Below are 15,928 nucleotides of genomic sequence, written 5' to 3' on the forward strand. Positions count from 1 at the left end.
GGGGAGTACGCTGACACCACACCTTTTCCTCTTCAGGATTTCGCCTACCATCTTTTGTAACAGGGTCCCGAGACCTTAGCACAACTGACTTCATGGTGGAAGCGCCATTCAGGCTGCAAAACGCAGCGTGTAGACAGCACAGCCTGCCAAAACTAAAACAAAGGCCTTATCCACTCAAGTTCCGTATGTGTGGGAAATCTCTAGATGTACTAAACTTGCTTATTTTTTCTTCTGGAGTTCTGCTTCTAGCTAACTGTTCTTCCTGACAACCCATGACATGGTGTTTTGCGCTTAAAAGTTTATCCCAAGAAAAGCTCAGGGCTGTACTAGGTTCCTGAACACCCAGTGTAGTCACCAGCTGGCTAGTACACTTTCTACTTGTTCGAACCTATGTCGGTGTATTCTGTCATAAAGACCAATGTGGTGGTTTGCATATGCTTGGCCCAGTGAGTGGCACTATTAGAATGTATGGCCTTGTTGGAGGAAGTGTGTCACAATGGGGGTGGGCTTTGAGATCCTCCTCCTAGCCACCTGAGAATGTTGTCTTCTGTTTGTCTTTGGAACAAGATGTAGAACTCTCAGCTCCTCCAGTGCCATGCCCACCTGGATGCTGTCACACTCCCTCGCTCCCACCATACTGGCAATGGCCTGAACCTCAGAAACTATAAGCCAGACCCAGTTAGATGTCCTTTAGAAGAGTTGTCTTGGTCATGGTGTCTCTTCACAGCAGTGGAAACTCTAACCAAGACACCCAACAACAGCCTTTATCAGTATTTCTTGTCTGAACCCACCATTGTTATGGTCGTTATGAATTAGTGTTTTAGAGTTTTAATGATGTCCTGTTTTTCTGGTTGGCCTTTCCTGGCTATAAAGAGCTATCCCTCCTGGACATTTGTGTAGATAAGGACACGTGGAGTCTCACTTTACTCGTGGCTTAGAATGTATCGCCATTATTATTTATTTGGATGCTCACCTTGACCCTGAATGAGTGGTTCTCTCATTCATTAAAAATTAGGTACTGAAGAGGGATCTTCACTATGGCGGCACCTCCTTCTCTACCCTCGAGCATGGCGAGGATGGCGAGGATGGCGAGCATGGCGAGGATGGCGAGCATGGCGAGGCTGGCCTGAAGCTGCGGGTGGGGCCAGGAGGTGATCCCACTGTGCATTTCGGCTGGGGTGGATATCGCTACAGGGACCCCTCACCTCCTCCACGTTCAGAGAGGTGTCAGCAGCAGCTCGCTCATTCCCGCTCTCCTTGGAGCAACAGACTGGAGATGATCAGCATGCAAGGAGACGGCTTCGTGAGGTCAGTGAGGAGCAGCGGCTGTGGAAGAATAGCTGGGCTACTCAGGCACGCTGCCTGCTGCTGGAGAGTCTGGCAAAGCACAACTGTGAAGTAGATGACGATCTAGCATGTTAGATGTTAAAAGAGATGGCGAGAAGCGGGCCAACCCGAACCAGCTCTGAGTTGACAATGTTCTGAGCGCACCGACTGTGCTGAACGCTGACTTTTCCTCACATCAAGGCTCTGAGGGAGGATGAGGGAGTGCTTGCCTGCTGTGAGCTCCAACGAGTACCAGCTGATAGAGCCGGGACTTCCTAGGCAGGGTCAATGTGCTCAAGTAGGCTGACTATGTGCCACGCGGCCAGGACCTGCTGTGTGTGCTGCGGCATCCTGACCTCTTGGAGTTTTGAACCCAACCTCTAGGTGGGCAAATTCAACTCACACGCGTTCGAAGTGGGTGGCCCCTGGCGAATGCCGCATGCGAGTCCACTGCTTCTGTGGTGTGATGCCCGTCATCTTCGCGGTGGCCAGCAGCAGCCGCAACATGGTCGGTCAGGGAGGATAATCACCCCATCCTCCTGCAGGGGGCTCCGAACCTCTTCAAGAGCATCTCAGGATCCTGCACACCAGCGCTGTGCTCCTCTTCCCCAGCGAGTAAGACCCGCTTGCTTAGAAAGTCCTCGCTGGGAAATCCACACTCCTCCCGAGGATGCAACTCCTGAACCTCGAGGGGACCTGCGTGCCACCTGGGTTAGTTCCTTCATCTGGGATGAGTTGATGGGCACCACTACTGCTACCTCCACTTCACCTGTACACCAGAACATTCTCTGCTTTTTCAAAGATGGCCCCCGACATCATCCAGTGCATGCATCTCCGCCCATACAAGCTGCTCCAAACGGGGGACACCCACTTTTACTTCAGCCTTAAGCATAATTAATTATGTAAGTGAAATGTAAGCGTACAACCTGTTGATCACCCACCAATACAATTAACAATAAAATTTCCTCCCCCCACCCCCTGCAATTCTGACCCCCCACTTTTCCTTTGGCTTGCTTAGGTGTTCCGAACTTAGTAGCTTAAGGCGACCTATGGAAGGAAAATAAAATACGCCACAAAAGTACCCTCTCACTCTCGGTAAATAAAATAAAAGCAGCAACAAACTAATAAAGAAGTAAGTGAAATGAATGAAGCAAAATTAAAAATGAAGTGAATTTTGTGTTATGCGGCATTAAAAAATCAAAATCGAAATTAAATGTGAACAGAAAAAAGATAGATACATAAATCCTTGCCCATTTTATGCTTATCAGAGTGAATAAATAAAATACCATTTACCATAAAAAAATTACACTTCGCTACATGAGTTAAAGTTGGTCTGGGATTCGAAATGAATGCCACATGGGTTATTTTCACTTTTTCTTTCAGTCTGTTCAGTTCCCTTCTCTAAAAAGAAACGTGCCTTCTATCCTTCTTGATTTAGCTCTTTATATAATCCAAGAATACATGTATTTTGAGTGTTACTAACCCCTATGATTATGAAAATAAAAGAAATATTACATGGGGTTCCATACTTGTTCTCAGTGTGTGTGGGGGCACTGGGGATCACACCTAGGGGCTTCTCCATTCTGTGTCAAAGTCTCTGTGGTTGATTTTTTTACTCTTCCCTATCTGATAAATTCTTTCTTCCATTCAAGTGCTGACCAGGTCTGACCCTGCTTAGCTTTGAGATATTATGGAGCTTGGACCAATTCAGGGTGGTATGGCCTTAGATGTACCTTCTAATCTGAACTATGGTTGGGAAAAACTGTCTTGATTTATTCTGCTATCGTTAACTAGAAGATTCTTAACCATGGCATTATTTTCACATTCAGACAAAGCCTTAAAAAAAAAGAGTAAATTGTGTTTCCATCAGTTCTGAGGAGTTGTGCAATGGTTTTATTAACAGCTTATGAGTATCAGGCCTTTGGTGTTCTCCTAACAACACGTTGGTGGTTACGCCCTGGGGGAAATGGCTGGATTGGCACACTTTAATTAACACCCCATTACTTTCCTCTCTTTAGAATTCTGAGAAATCAATGCTTCTCCGGAGGACCCCAGATAATAAGCAACAATTCCGGTTCTCTAGAGCTGAGCCATCCGGTGTCCGTTTTAAGCACGAGGCTGCATGAAGTCTCGAAGAGTATTCAACATTGTGTACGGTGTTAGCGTACCTCTGGGGTAAGGGGATTTTTTTTTTTCTTTTCTTTTTTTTCGGAGCTGGGGACCGAACCCAGGGCCTTGCGCATGCTAGGCAAGCGCTCTACCACTGAGCTAAATCCCCAACCCCTAGGTAAGGGGATTTTTAATGTCTCATATCAATGGCAACTTAAGTTTTAGTTTACATAGCTGGGCTGTGTACTTTGCTCTCAGTTTAAATTGCTAGCTGGAGGATTTATGTCCTTGTTGGGAACAGAACTTAACTGAATCTAAGCAGGCACAATCTGGCATTTGTCTTTAGGTCACTGTACAACTTCCATCACTTTCCCTGACCCCCTTAATGGTATTCAATCATGAGGTCTACCTGCCCTGGGACATTGCTTTGCACATTTGACAACCCTGTCTAGAACTACCTGATTTCTGTTCATGCTAAGGTTTATGTAAGAGAGAATAGGGCAAGTGTTCCTTGTCTCTTTTGGGCACTTTGAAATAACCAAATTAATACGTGAGTACCCCAGGGTTAGTTTTAGTTACTAGTAGAGTGCTTACAATTTTATACAAAATGAAAATGTGTCCATCTTCGAGCCCCTAAAGTGCCTTCAACATCACTAAGATAAACCAAATGTGATGGCTCCCATACCCAGGTGACTGAGGCAGGAGGATTTGAGTTCAGGGCAAAGGGGACAGAGTACACTACACTAGGTCCTGTCACAAACAAAGCACAACAAAAGAAAACAAACTCAGTATCAAACAAACTAGAACACAAAGCTGTTTCCTTAATTCGTTTCCTGGGCTAAGGGGACGGCACAGTTGGTGAAATGCTCGAGTTTGGATCCCTAGAATCTGTAGTCTAGACAACAATCACCTGTAGTTTCATCAATGGGGAGTTAGAGATATCAGGGTTCCCTCGGGGTTGAGGCCAGTCAGTCTACCTGATCCAGTGAGATCCAGGGTCAGTGAGAAATCCTGTCTCAAAACGCAAGATGCACAGTGAGTAAGAAAGCCATCTGACATCAACTTTGGCCCTTACACTCACACCACACTCACACACACACACACACACACACACCTACCCACACTCACACACACACTCACACACACTCACACACACACTCACACACACTCATACACACACACTCACACACACTCATACACACTCACACACTCACAACACTCACACTCACACACACTCACACACACTCACACAAACTCACACACACTCACATACTCACACATACTCACACTCACACTCACACACATACACACACACTCACACACATACACACAAACTCACACACATACACACTCATACACACACTCACACACACTCACACACACATACATACACATTCATACACACACTCACACACACTCATACACACACACTCACACACTCACACACACTCACACACACACTCACACACACTCACATACATACACTCACACACATACATACACACTCATACACACTCACACACACTCACACAAACTCACACACACACTCACATACTCACACATACTCACACTCACACTCACACACATACACACACACTCACACACACATATACACTCATACACACACTCACACACACACACTCACACTCACACACACTCCCCCATAACTATATATATATATATGCATCACACACATACATTTTTAGTAATGGTATATGAATAATAGCATATATTTAAAAACTATAAAATTCTATAATTTAATAATTGTTTTATATAACACAATGAATATATAAATAATGTGATTGATCACAACATTTCCCCGATTTATTCTTCTTCATATTCGTGTATTAGGCCGTAAGACTGTTATGTTGACAACATGGTAACAGCAGATCACCAAGCCACCTGCAGGCCTTGGGACTGTCCTGTGGTCCCTGAAGTAAATGCTGAGCTGGAGTATGGTTTGCAGGATGTTTATCAGGGAGCAGCATCTGTGGGTAGGGAGGGAAGGGAGAAGCCAAATGTGACATAGTTGTTGCAGAGCCTTGTCTACTCACAAGGAGCACACTGGTCCACACGCGGTCTACCAGGCACACTACAGTAGGCTAAAATGTCTGGGTCTCCACGCTTGCCTTTTATTACCGGTTGGACAAGAGCCCCCTAGTGGTGGGGCTGATGATTAACAGTTACATCCAGGCTGTTTAGAATCTGTCCCTCTGTAGAGAGCTGCCTCCCCCATCTAGCGTGACTGCTGTCTTCTGAAGAGAGCAGTAGCAAACAGAATGTGTATGTGTGTGTGGGGGGATATGATGCTGCATCCCAGCCAAGAGTTTGGGTCTGTTCCAAAAATAGAGGGCTGGTTTAACGCCAGGGAAACAGGAGCCAGCATTGACTGGGTGATCTGTATCAACAGAAAGATGTCTAAGGACAAACACAGAGAGGGCAAAACAGCAGTAATAACAACGATATATCATGTAGACACTAACCACAGGAGAGCCAGCATATCTCTGCTAATATCAGACAAAGTAAAGTGTTGTTAGAGGGTGAGGTAAGGCACTTGTGGTGGCAGAGCTCAGATCATAAGAGACAGCGAGATGATCAGGTGCATCGGGGGGGCAGCTGGGAGAAACTTTTCCAGTCAGCTCCCAGTGTAGATAGTTTCTTTCTTTAGAGCAGCAGTGCTCAACCTGTGGTTCATGACCACCAGAAAACACATATCTCTGATGGTCTTAGGAACCGAGAAACCACTCGGTAGCAAGATTACAGTTATGAAGGGTTAACAAAAATAAATTTATGGTTGGGGGGTCTCTGTAAGAGCACTGGGAATATGTGCTTTTCTGACCCACAGGTTGAGAACCACTGCTTTACAGCATTGTGTAGTTAAAAAAAAATAAAAGGTGCCATCAAGTTATATAAAGACATGTTGGAAGATTTAATTCATGTTACTAAGTGACTGACAAGACCCATGCTATATAATTCCATGCTATATAACGTCTGGAAAAGACAAAGTATGCAGACAATACAAAAATTGTTACTTTGTATTTGGTGGGGAGGGGAGGGGGAATCTTGGCACATGGAGGAGGTTTAGAACAAAGAAACCATTTCATAGATTCAGCCAGGGTGGACAAATGTTGGCACACATTTGTACAAGCCCACAGAATCCGCAGAACCAAAGATGAGCCCTAACAGAAACTGTCAAAACAGTGATATATGCATCGTACCCCTGTAGCCCAAGACATTAACAGAACAACTTCTGTATCTTAGAGTGAGAGAGTGTGTGGGAACTCCATTTTTTTCTTTAATTTTTCTGCAAACCTAAAACAGATCTGGAGTCTATAAATTTAAACAGTCACCAGCAGACTGTGTACAGCGTTTCTTTTGGTATAAGTTACAGAAATCACCTCAGACTAAGCCCAGAGTAAACATAAATATAGGATAGGACTGGGCCCTGCTCAGTGATGACTTAAGCCTGAGGTGTGATTAATGTACGGGAGCTCAATGCCAGGCTATGATGTTGCAGGACCTACACGGAGGGCTCATCAGGAGTATTAAGCAGTAAGCAGCCAGGCTGGGAAAACCCACTGTAATCTAGCATGTGAGTTCAGCTTGCAAAATCACCTGTGTGATGAGGAAGACTTGGGTAGCTCTTGGGTAGGGCTGCCCAGCTTCAGAGTAGGAGGTCCAGAGCCAAGCCCCACTCAGCCCAGCTTTCTCTACAGAGGACGGAGTCCTGGATGTGCAAGATTCATTGCATTGCATTCATATACAATGCCCTGTATACACAAGCAATCCCGATAGCCAGAAAGGAGAAACTGAGTCAATATGTAATCCCATTCTGTAAGAGAGAACAGTGGCTGCCAGGGTCTGGGCAGAAAGATGAATAACTGGTTTGTTTTCCATAGCGTAGAGCTTCGTTCTGGGAAGATCAGAAAGAGTTCCATGGATGATTGTGCTACAGTGTGGACACACTGAGTGCCACTGTTTCTAGCTCTGTTTCTGTTGCTTTGATAAAGTAGCCTGACAGAAACGACTTGGAAAGGGAAGGTGTTCATTTAGCTCACAGTTCCAGATTATAGCGTCATTCTGGAAGCCAAGGGGAGAAGGTGAAGCAGTCAAGAACAGATGTTGTATCTTGCCTCCTTTGACCGGCAAAATTTTGCTTCACGCATTCTGAGGCCGTGTCGAGTGTGTTGAGTATACAGAATTAAACTAGTTAGTAATCTTCCCGATGAACACACCATTCACCTGTCGAGTTACCTCTCGCAATTGTTTGCTTCCAAGGCCGTCTTTGCAATGTTAGCCCAACTATCCCCTTTTCCCCTTAGTATCTTTTGCCTCTCCCCTGATCTTGTTTCTGAACCTTCAAATCCTGCACACTTGGCTGTTTTGAGCTAGTCTAAGAATGAATTAATCAATTGGCTTTTAGTCCTGGGCCAGAATCTAGGGCCTTATTGGTTAATTTTGTTGCTGTTGTTGTTGTTGTTGTTGTTGTTGATTTGACATAAACTAGAGTCAGCTGAGAAGAGGAATCTCAAGTGAGAATTGTCTTCATCAGATTGGCCTGAAGCAGTGTCTGTGAGAGATTGTTTTGATTGATACTGGAGGGCTCCACACACTGTGGGCAGAGTCTGGGTTATATAAGAGGCTAGCAGAACAAGCCAGAGAACAAGCCAGCAAGCTTGTCCATCTGTGGTTCCTGCTGCCTGGTTCCTGTTTTGAATTTCTTCCTGGTTACCCTCAAAGTCAGACTGTGACCTGGAACTGTAAAAGGCTGTAAATCTTGCCCTCCCCAAGCTGCTTTTGTGTAGGCTGCTCTTTCACAGTGGCCGAATGAATGAAACTAGATCAGCCCTCAAGCCTATGCCCTGTACTGAGGTAAAACCCAGCAAATATTTTGCTTTCAATGTGTAGTTACTAAGAGCCAACAGGACTACTGATTTATTGGTGTAAACCTAGTACTTCCTTTTTTATTTGCCTTACTGCTTCTGTGATCTTTTCCTTTCCTGTGATGTTTTCCTTTTGATCAACTCTTTTAAATTATTCTTTTTTTTTTAACCTGTAGACTGGCTACTCATTCTGCTATTTTTGGTGGTCACCCAGACCATTATGTCAGTCCTGCAGGGACTGAGAAATCTGTCTTAATCTCCCATTCCTCGACGCTGACAGTTACCCCGGAAGTTTGGTTAGATCCCACTTGTTTTGGAGAAGAAGAAGTTGCTCAGGTGGCTCATGCCATCCTGTTTTAGCATACGTGTCCCGGGCACAGATGCTCAGAATGACAGGGAGGCTTGGGTGTCTCAGCTGGCTCCATCCAACCCCGAGCTTCTTATTAGTCTTTCCTCTGATCCTGCCAGCATCCTTGGTGACAGCTGTCTCATCCAATATGCCATTAGGGCAGTGCTGTCTGTCTGTCTGTCAGTCTATCTATCTGTCTATCTATCTACCTACCTATCTACCTACCTACCTACCTACCTACCCATCTATTTGGAGCAAGGTACCATTGCATAGCCCTGGGTGGCCTAGAATTCATCACGGAGACCAGGCTGAACTTGAACTCACAGAGATCTGCTTCCTCTGCCTACCAAGTGCTGGGTTAAGGGTGTGCATTGTCACACTTGCAATTTGCAGTTTGATTTCATTTATGTGGACGAGCGTTTTGCATATAGGTGTGTTTCTGTATTCTGTGTGTGTGCTGGTGTTCACAGAAGCCAGAAGAGGGTGCTAGGTCTCCCAGGACTGGAGTCACAGAGAGTTTTGAGCTGCTATGTGGATGCTGAGAATTAAATGCAGGTGCTCTGCAAGAGCAGCCCTCTTAACCACTGAGCCATCTCTCCAACTCTGATAAATTATTTAGTTACCCTGAAGTGCAGTCCACAGGAAAGACAGGCCAAATGCACAACCTTTTCCCTTTGTCAATTTTCAGTACCCCAGTCACTTAAAAATGTGCTTAAAATATACTTGGTAGGTGTTCTCCAAAGCACCAGTGAGAAATGAAGGGTGTTTGCTAAAGAAGTGAAGCTAAACTAGCCAATTTTAAGCAAGCCCATAGGCTTGTTGGGAGCAAACTGAGTCCTAGGGGGCAGCAGAGACCAGCAGCTGCTGCAGTGGGAACAGCTTGGCTTCCTTACCTTTCAACATTTGTTACCACTGATTTGGGCTAGCTATCTTCACTGATCTAACATGTAATATCCCTATTATCTCTTCAAAAATACCCGGGTCCTTGCTACATGTCTCCTGGGGGGGGTGTGTGTGTGTGAATCTTACAGGGACTCCCAGTGGGACCCCCACAGTCCCCATGGTGTTCTTGAGACAAGATAGCAGCTTTCAATAATTTAAGTCTTTGGGAGAATTCAACATGTTGCAAAGTGATTGTTGATTGATTAAGCTAGAGGTTCTCAACCTGTGGGCATGACCCATTTGGGTGCACATATCAGATTCCTGCCTATCAGATACATTATGGTCCATAACAGTAACAAAATTTAACTGTGAAGTAGCAACAAAATAATGTTATGTTTGGGGGTCACCACACCATAAGAAACTGTATTAAAGGGTCATGGCATTAGGAAGATTGAGAGCCACTATTTTAAGCAGTGCCGAGAGTATCTTCACACCTTGGTAATAACTGAGACAAGCGAGTTTAGAGTTTGATTCTTTGATGGATGGCCATTGCAGTGAAGCCCCCTTTTCCCACCTGTAGAACATGGCTAATGGTCTTGGGCATTCCACAGGACTGATGCAGAAACAGGAAATGGTACATGCAAAGGCACAGCTAGTTTTGCTTTTTTGAGACAGTGTCTTGCTCTGTATTGTTAGCTAGCCTGGAACTTGTTATGTGTAGACTAGGCTGGTCTTAATGCATCCCTATGCATCATTATGGCTGGTGAATTTAATTCTTCTTACAGTCAAAACAAGAGCAACAGCAGGAGCAACAGGAGCAGCAGAAACAGCAGCAACAGCAACAAAAACAGCAGCAGGAACAACAGGAGCAGCAGCAACAGCAGCAGCAGTAACAGCAACAGCAGGAACAGCAACTGAGGAGCAGCAGCAGCAGCAACAGCAACCACAGTAGCAACAGCAGCCATAGCAGCAGCAACAGCAGGATCAGTAGCAGCAGCAGCAGCAGCAACAACAGCAGTAGCAGGAACAACAGCAGCATTCACAGCAGCAAAAACAGAAACAAAAGCAGCAACAGGAACCACAAACAGGAGCAGCAGCAACAACCGCAAGAGAAGCAGCAGCAATAACAGCAGCAGCAGCGACAGCAGCAGCAATTGCAATAACAGCAGCAACAGCAGCAGCAGAAACAACAGCAGTAGCAACATCAGGAACAGCAGCAATGACAGCAGCAGCAGCAACAGCAACAGCAGTAAGAACAACATGAGCAAAACGAACAGCAGCAACAGCAGCAACAATAACAATAACAGCAGCAACAACAGCAACAGCACACAAAGCAGCAGCAACATCAGCAACAGCAGCAGCAACAACAGCAGCAACAGCAACAAAAATAGCAGCAGCAGCACCAACAACAGCAAAAGCAACAGCAGCAACAGCAGCAACAGCAGCAGCACCATTAACAGCAACAGTAGCAGCAGCATCAACAACAGCAGCAACAGCACCATCAACAGCAGTAGCAGCAGCACCATCAACAGCAGCAGCACCATCAGGAATAGCAGCAGCACCATCAACAGCAGCAGCAGCAGCAGCAGCAGCAGCAGGAGTAAAAGCAGCAGCAACAACAGCAGCAGCAACAGCACCAGCAACATCATCAGCAACAACAGCAGCACCATCAATAACAGCAGCAACTGCAATAACAGAAGCAGCACCATCAACAACAGCAACAGCAGCAGCACCACCAACAACAGTAACAGCAACAGCTTCAGCAGCAACTGCAGCACCAACAGCAGTAACAGCAGCAACTGCACACAAAACAACAACAGCAGCACCATCAACAACAATAGCAGCAACACCAGCAACATCAGCAGCAACAGCACCACCAACAGCAGCAGCACCACCACCAACAGTAGCAGCAACATCAGCAGCAACAGCACCACCAACAGCAGCAGCACCATCAACAACAGCAGAAAGAACAACAGCAACAGCAGACAACAGCAGCAGCAACATCAACAGCAACATCAACAGCAACATCAGCAGCAACAACAACAGCAGTACCAACAACAACTGCGATAACAGAAGCAGCACCATCAACAACAGCAACAGCAGCACCAACAGCAACAGCAACAGCTTCAGCAGCAACTGCAGCACCAACAGCAACAACAACGGCAGCAGCAAAAGCAGCCACAGCACACAAAGCAGCAACAGCAGCAGCAGCAGCAACAGCAGCCACAACAGCAGCAGCAACAGCAGCAACAAGAGAAGCAGCAGCTATAACAGCAACAAAAGCAGCATCAAGAGCAGCAGCAGCACCACCAACAGCAGCAGCACAACCAGCAACAGCAACAACAGCAAGAACAAAATCAGCAGAAAGAACAGCAGTAACATCACACAAAGCAACAACAACAACAGCAACAACAACAGCAACTGTAGCACCATCAGCAGCAGCACAATCAAAAACAACAGCAGAAGCAACACCTGGAACAGCAGCAGCAACAGCAGCAAGAACATCAGCAGAAAGAACAGCAGCAGCAACATCAGCAGCATCAGCAGCAACTGCAATAACAGCAAGAGCAGCACCACCACCAGCAGCAACAGCAGGAAGAACATCAGCAACAACAGTAACAGCACACAAAGCAGAAACATCAACAGCAGCAGCAACAACAGTAATAATAGCAGAAACAGCAACAGCACACAAAGCAGAAACAACAGCAGCAGCAACAGTAATAATAGCAGCAGCAGCAACAGCAGCAAGAACAGCAATAGCAATAACAGCAGCAGCATTAATAGCAGTAGCAGCAACAGCAGTAGAAGCACAGCAGCAACAACAGCAACAACAGCAGCAGCACCATCAACAGCAGCACCACCATCAACTGCAGCAACAGCAGCAGCAACTGCAATAGCAGCAGCAACAACAGAAACAGCACCAATAACAACATCAGCAGCAGCAACAATAGGAACAAAAACTGCAGTAGCAACACCAGCAACAGCTTTAGCAGCAACTGCAGCATCAACAGGAGCAGCACCACCAACAACTACAGTAGCAACACCTGCAACAGCAGCAGCAGCAGCAACAGCAGCAGCAGCACCACCACCACCAGCAACAGCAACAGTAGCAGTAGCAGCAGCACCAATAACAGCAGCACCACCACCAGCAACAGCAGCAACAACAGCAGCAGCAACAGCAGCAGCAACAACAGCATCATCATCAAGAACAACAGCAGCAGCACCATCATCATCCACAACAGCAGTAGCAACATCAGGAATAGCAGCAACATCAGCAAGAACAACATCAGCGGAAAGAACAGCAGCAACAGCAGCACACAAAGCAGCAGCAAGAACATCAGCAGAAAGAACAGCAGGAACAGTTACACCATCAACAACAGCAGCACCATCAACAAAAGCAGCAGCAACAACAGGAACAGCAGCAGCAGCAGCAGCAACTGCAATAACAGCAGCAGCACTATCAACACCAACAGTAGCAACATCAGGAACAGCAGCAACAACAGCAGCAAAAGCAGCAAGAACAACATCAGGAGAAAGAACAGCAGCAATAACATCAATAGCAATAATTACAGCATCAGCATCAGACTACCAACAGCAAGAGCAACAATAACAGCAGCAACATCAGCAGGACCAGCAGCAACATCAGCAGCAACAATAACAGCAGCAACAACTGCAATAACAGCAGCAGCAACAGCACACAAAGCAGAAACAGCACCATCATCAGGAAGAGCAGCAACAACAAGAACAAAACATCAGCAAAAAGTTCAGCAGCAACAGCAGCAATAGCAGCAGCAGCACCACCTGAATCAATAGCAGCAATAGCAGCAATAGCAGCAGCAGCAGCAGCACCAGCAACAACAGCACATATCAGCAGCACCATCAACACTAACAGCAGCAGCAACACTAACATCAGCAGCAAGAACATCAGCAGAACAGCAGCAACAGCAGCAACAGCACCACCAACAGCAATGGCAGCAAGAACATCAGCAGAAAATTCAGCATCAGCAATAGCAGCAGCAGCACCATCAATAGCAGCAACAGCAGCAGCAGCAGCAGCAGCAACAACAGCACACATAACAACAACAACAGCAGCACCAACAGTAGCAACATCAGAACAGCAGCAAAAGCAGCAAGAACTACATCAGCAGAACAGCAGCAGCAACAACTACAGCATCAGCATCAGCACCATTAACAGCAGCAGCAACTGCAACAGCAGCAGCACCATTAACAACAGCTGTAGCACCAGCAGCAGCAACAACTACAGCAGCAACAACACCAATAGCAGCAGCACCAGCAACAGCAGCAGCAACAACTATAGCAGCAAGAACATCAGCAGAAAGAACAGCAGTAACATTAGGAACAGCAGCAACAACATCAGCACCATCGACAACAGCAGCATCAGCATCAGCAGCACCATCGACAACAGCAGCATCAGCATCAGCAGCACCATCGACAACAGCAGCAGCACCATCAGCAGCAGCAGCACCATCAACAACAGCAGCAACAACATCAGGTACAGCAGCAACAACAGCAATAACAGCAGCATCAGCAAAAGAAGCACCATCAACAATAGCAGTAGCAACATCAGGAACAGCAGCAACAGCAGCAAGAATATCAGCAACTGCAAAAACAGCAGCAGCACCATCAATAACAGCAGCAGTAACGGCAACACCTTCAGCAGCAACTGCAGCAGCAACAACAGCAGCAACAGTAGCACAATCCACAGCAGCAGCAGAAAGAACAGTAGTAACAGCAGCTACTGCACACAAAGCAACAACAGCAGCACCACCATCAACATCAGCAGCAACACCGGCAGCACCACCATCAACAGCAGCACCACCAGCAGCAACAGCAGCAACACCAGCAACATCAGCAGCAACATCATCATCATCATCACCACCATCATCATCATCATCCACAGCAGCAGCAGCAACAACAGCATCAGCAACAATAACAACAGCAGGAACAGAGCAGCAACAGCAGCAGCAACTACAACAACTACAGCAATATCATCATCAGTAACAAAAATAGCCTGCTGTAAAATTATAAAAATTGCATTGTCTTTTTTTCCCTCTGTGTGTCCCAAGATATCTGCTGGATATCTTGCCTGAAACACACATCCCAACTACGGGGCAGCCCCTCTGCCACCACACACTCTCCCAAACTCAATTCTCCACAAGAAAGGACATATAACACAATAACCTCTGATCCAATTGATAAGATGTAATCGCCCACTTAAACACACAAAACCCATAACATTCATAATAAGCTGTAAAGGCATGGAACCTTAACGTCAGCCTCAATGTTCTCTCTCTGCAGCTACTCTGCAGTCTCCTCCTCCCTTCCATTCCCGTCTCCTCCTCTTCCTTCAAACTTTTCTCCCGCCCATCCTTCCTTCTCGTCCAATCATCCCACATTTCACCCCTTTTGTCTAATTAAAAAAACTTATCTCTCAAATATAAACTGAGTACAACTGTTCTCATTTTGCAATTAAAAGCATGAAATATATCTAACACCCAGTCCAACACTTTATGAACATTTAGTTAAGAAAGGCTTTAAATCTGTTATATCCTGGCTAGCTTTTATACTATCTGATATCTAATACATGGCTTCCAGAACTGAGAGGTCGTAGAGACAAATCTCCATTAGCACAGTCCTCTGTTAGCGACATGTGAGCGCAAGTCTTGGGCCTTCTGGCCCAAAATCAAATCTCTTGAAATGCAAATTTTGAGGGGCTGATCACCGTTTCTTGGCAGAGCTTATCAGTCAACTATTCTGCATAATTTGTCCTTTTTTGGACAGTATTAGTCTGCAGATGAAACAGGCAGTTTTGCCTCATCTGGAGGTAGAGATGTTCAACTTCTTTGTTAAATCCTCCAAAGGGGAACTGTTAGGCGCAGATATGTCTCAATCTCATCTTTTGTGGATTTCTGATGTTTTTGAAAATCATCTATGTATATAAGGTAATCTGGACTGTTGTCCGTTAACTTGGAGCCATGAATTTGCTATTTGGCCCTTAACTCACATGTGTAATCAACTCAGAAGTTTGTAATGGCATCAGTAGAAGGACTGGCTCTAAACCTTGTACTTTTAAACTTTTCTGACAAATAAATTCTATTCCAAAACAAAGATACGATTTTTAGCTTAGTTACCAAATGAGATTATGACTGTATAACTTAATTCAGCTAATTCTTCCCTGTTAAATCACAACCATTACTAATTTCCTCATAAAAACAACCTCAGAATAACCACTTTCAGCGACGACTCTTCTGTAACTTCAAGCTGTACATGGTCGTTGAGATATCCTTGGGGGTAGGGGGTAGGAAGAATGAAGCAAATGCTGTAGCCGGGTGTGTCCTGACTGGACCCAGCTGAAACT

At 45.7% G+C, this 15,928-nt stretch overlaps 1 protein-coding gene across 1 annotated transcript; it reads left to right on the top strand.

Annotated features, from left to right (window-relative positions):
• The first annotated feature begins 339 nt into the window (after positions 1–339).
• Positions 340–12,904, top strand: LOC120096331 (uncharacterized). The gene is made up of 3 exons (XM_063272774.1): positions 340–2,228; positions 3,345–3,501; positions 10,335–12,904. Exon 3 carries the CDS (start codon positions 10,810–10,812, stop codon positions 11,617–11,619), a length of 810 nt encoding a protein of 269 aa, XP_063128844.1. The 5' UTR covers positions 340–2,228; positions 3,345–3,501; positions 10,335–10,809; the 3' UTR covers positions 11,620–12,904.
• Positions 12,905–15,928: the final 3,024 nt, after the last annotated feature.

Source organism: Rattus norvegicus, chromosome 13 (assembly GCF_036323735.1).
Source record: "Rattus norvegicus strain BN/NHsdMcwi chromosome 13, GRCr8, whole genome shotgun sequence".
In the NCBI taxonomy this organism is placed as follows: Eukaryota; Metazoa; Chordata; class Mammalia; order Rodentia; family Muridae; genus Rattus; species Rattus norvegicus.

Excerpts from the sequence above, each read along its gene's own strand:
- LOC120096331 (XM_063272774.1), top strand. The coding sequence starts at position 10,810 with ATGAGCAAAACGAACAGCAGCAACAGCAGCAACAATAACAATAACAGC.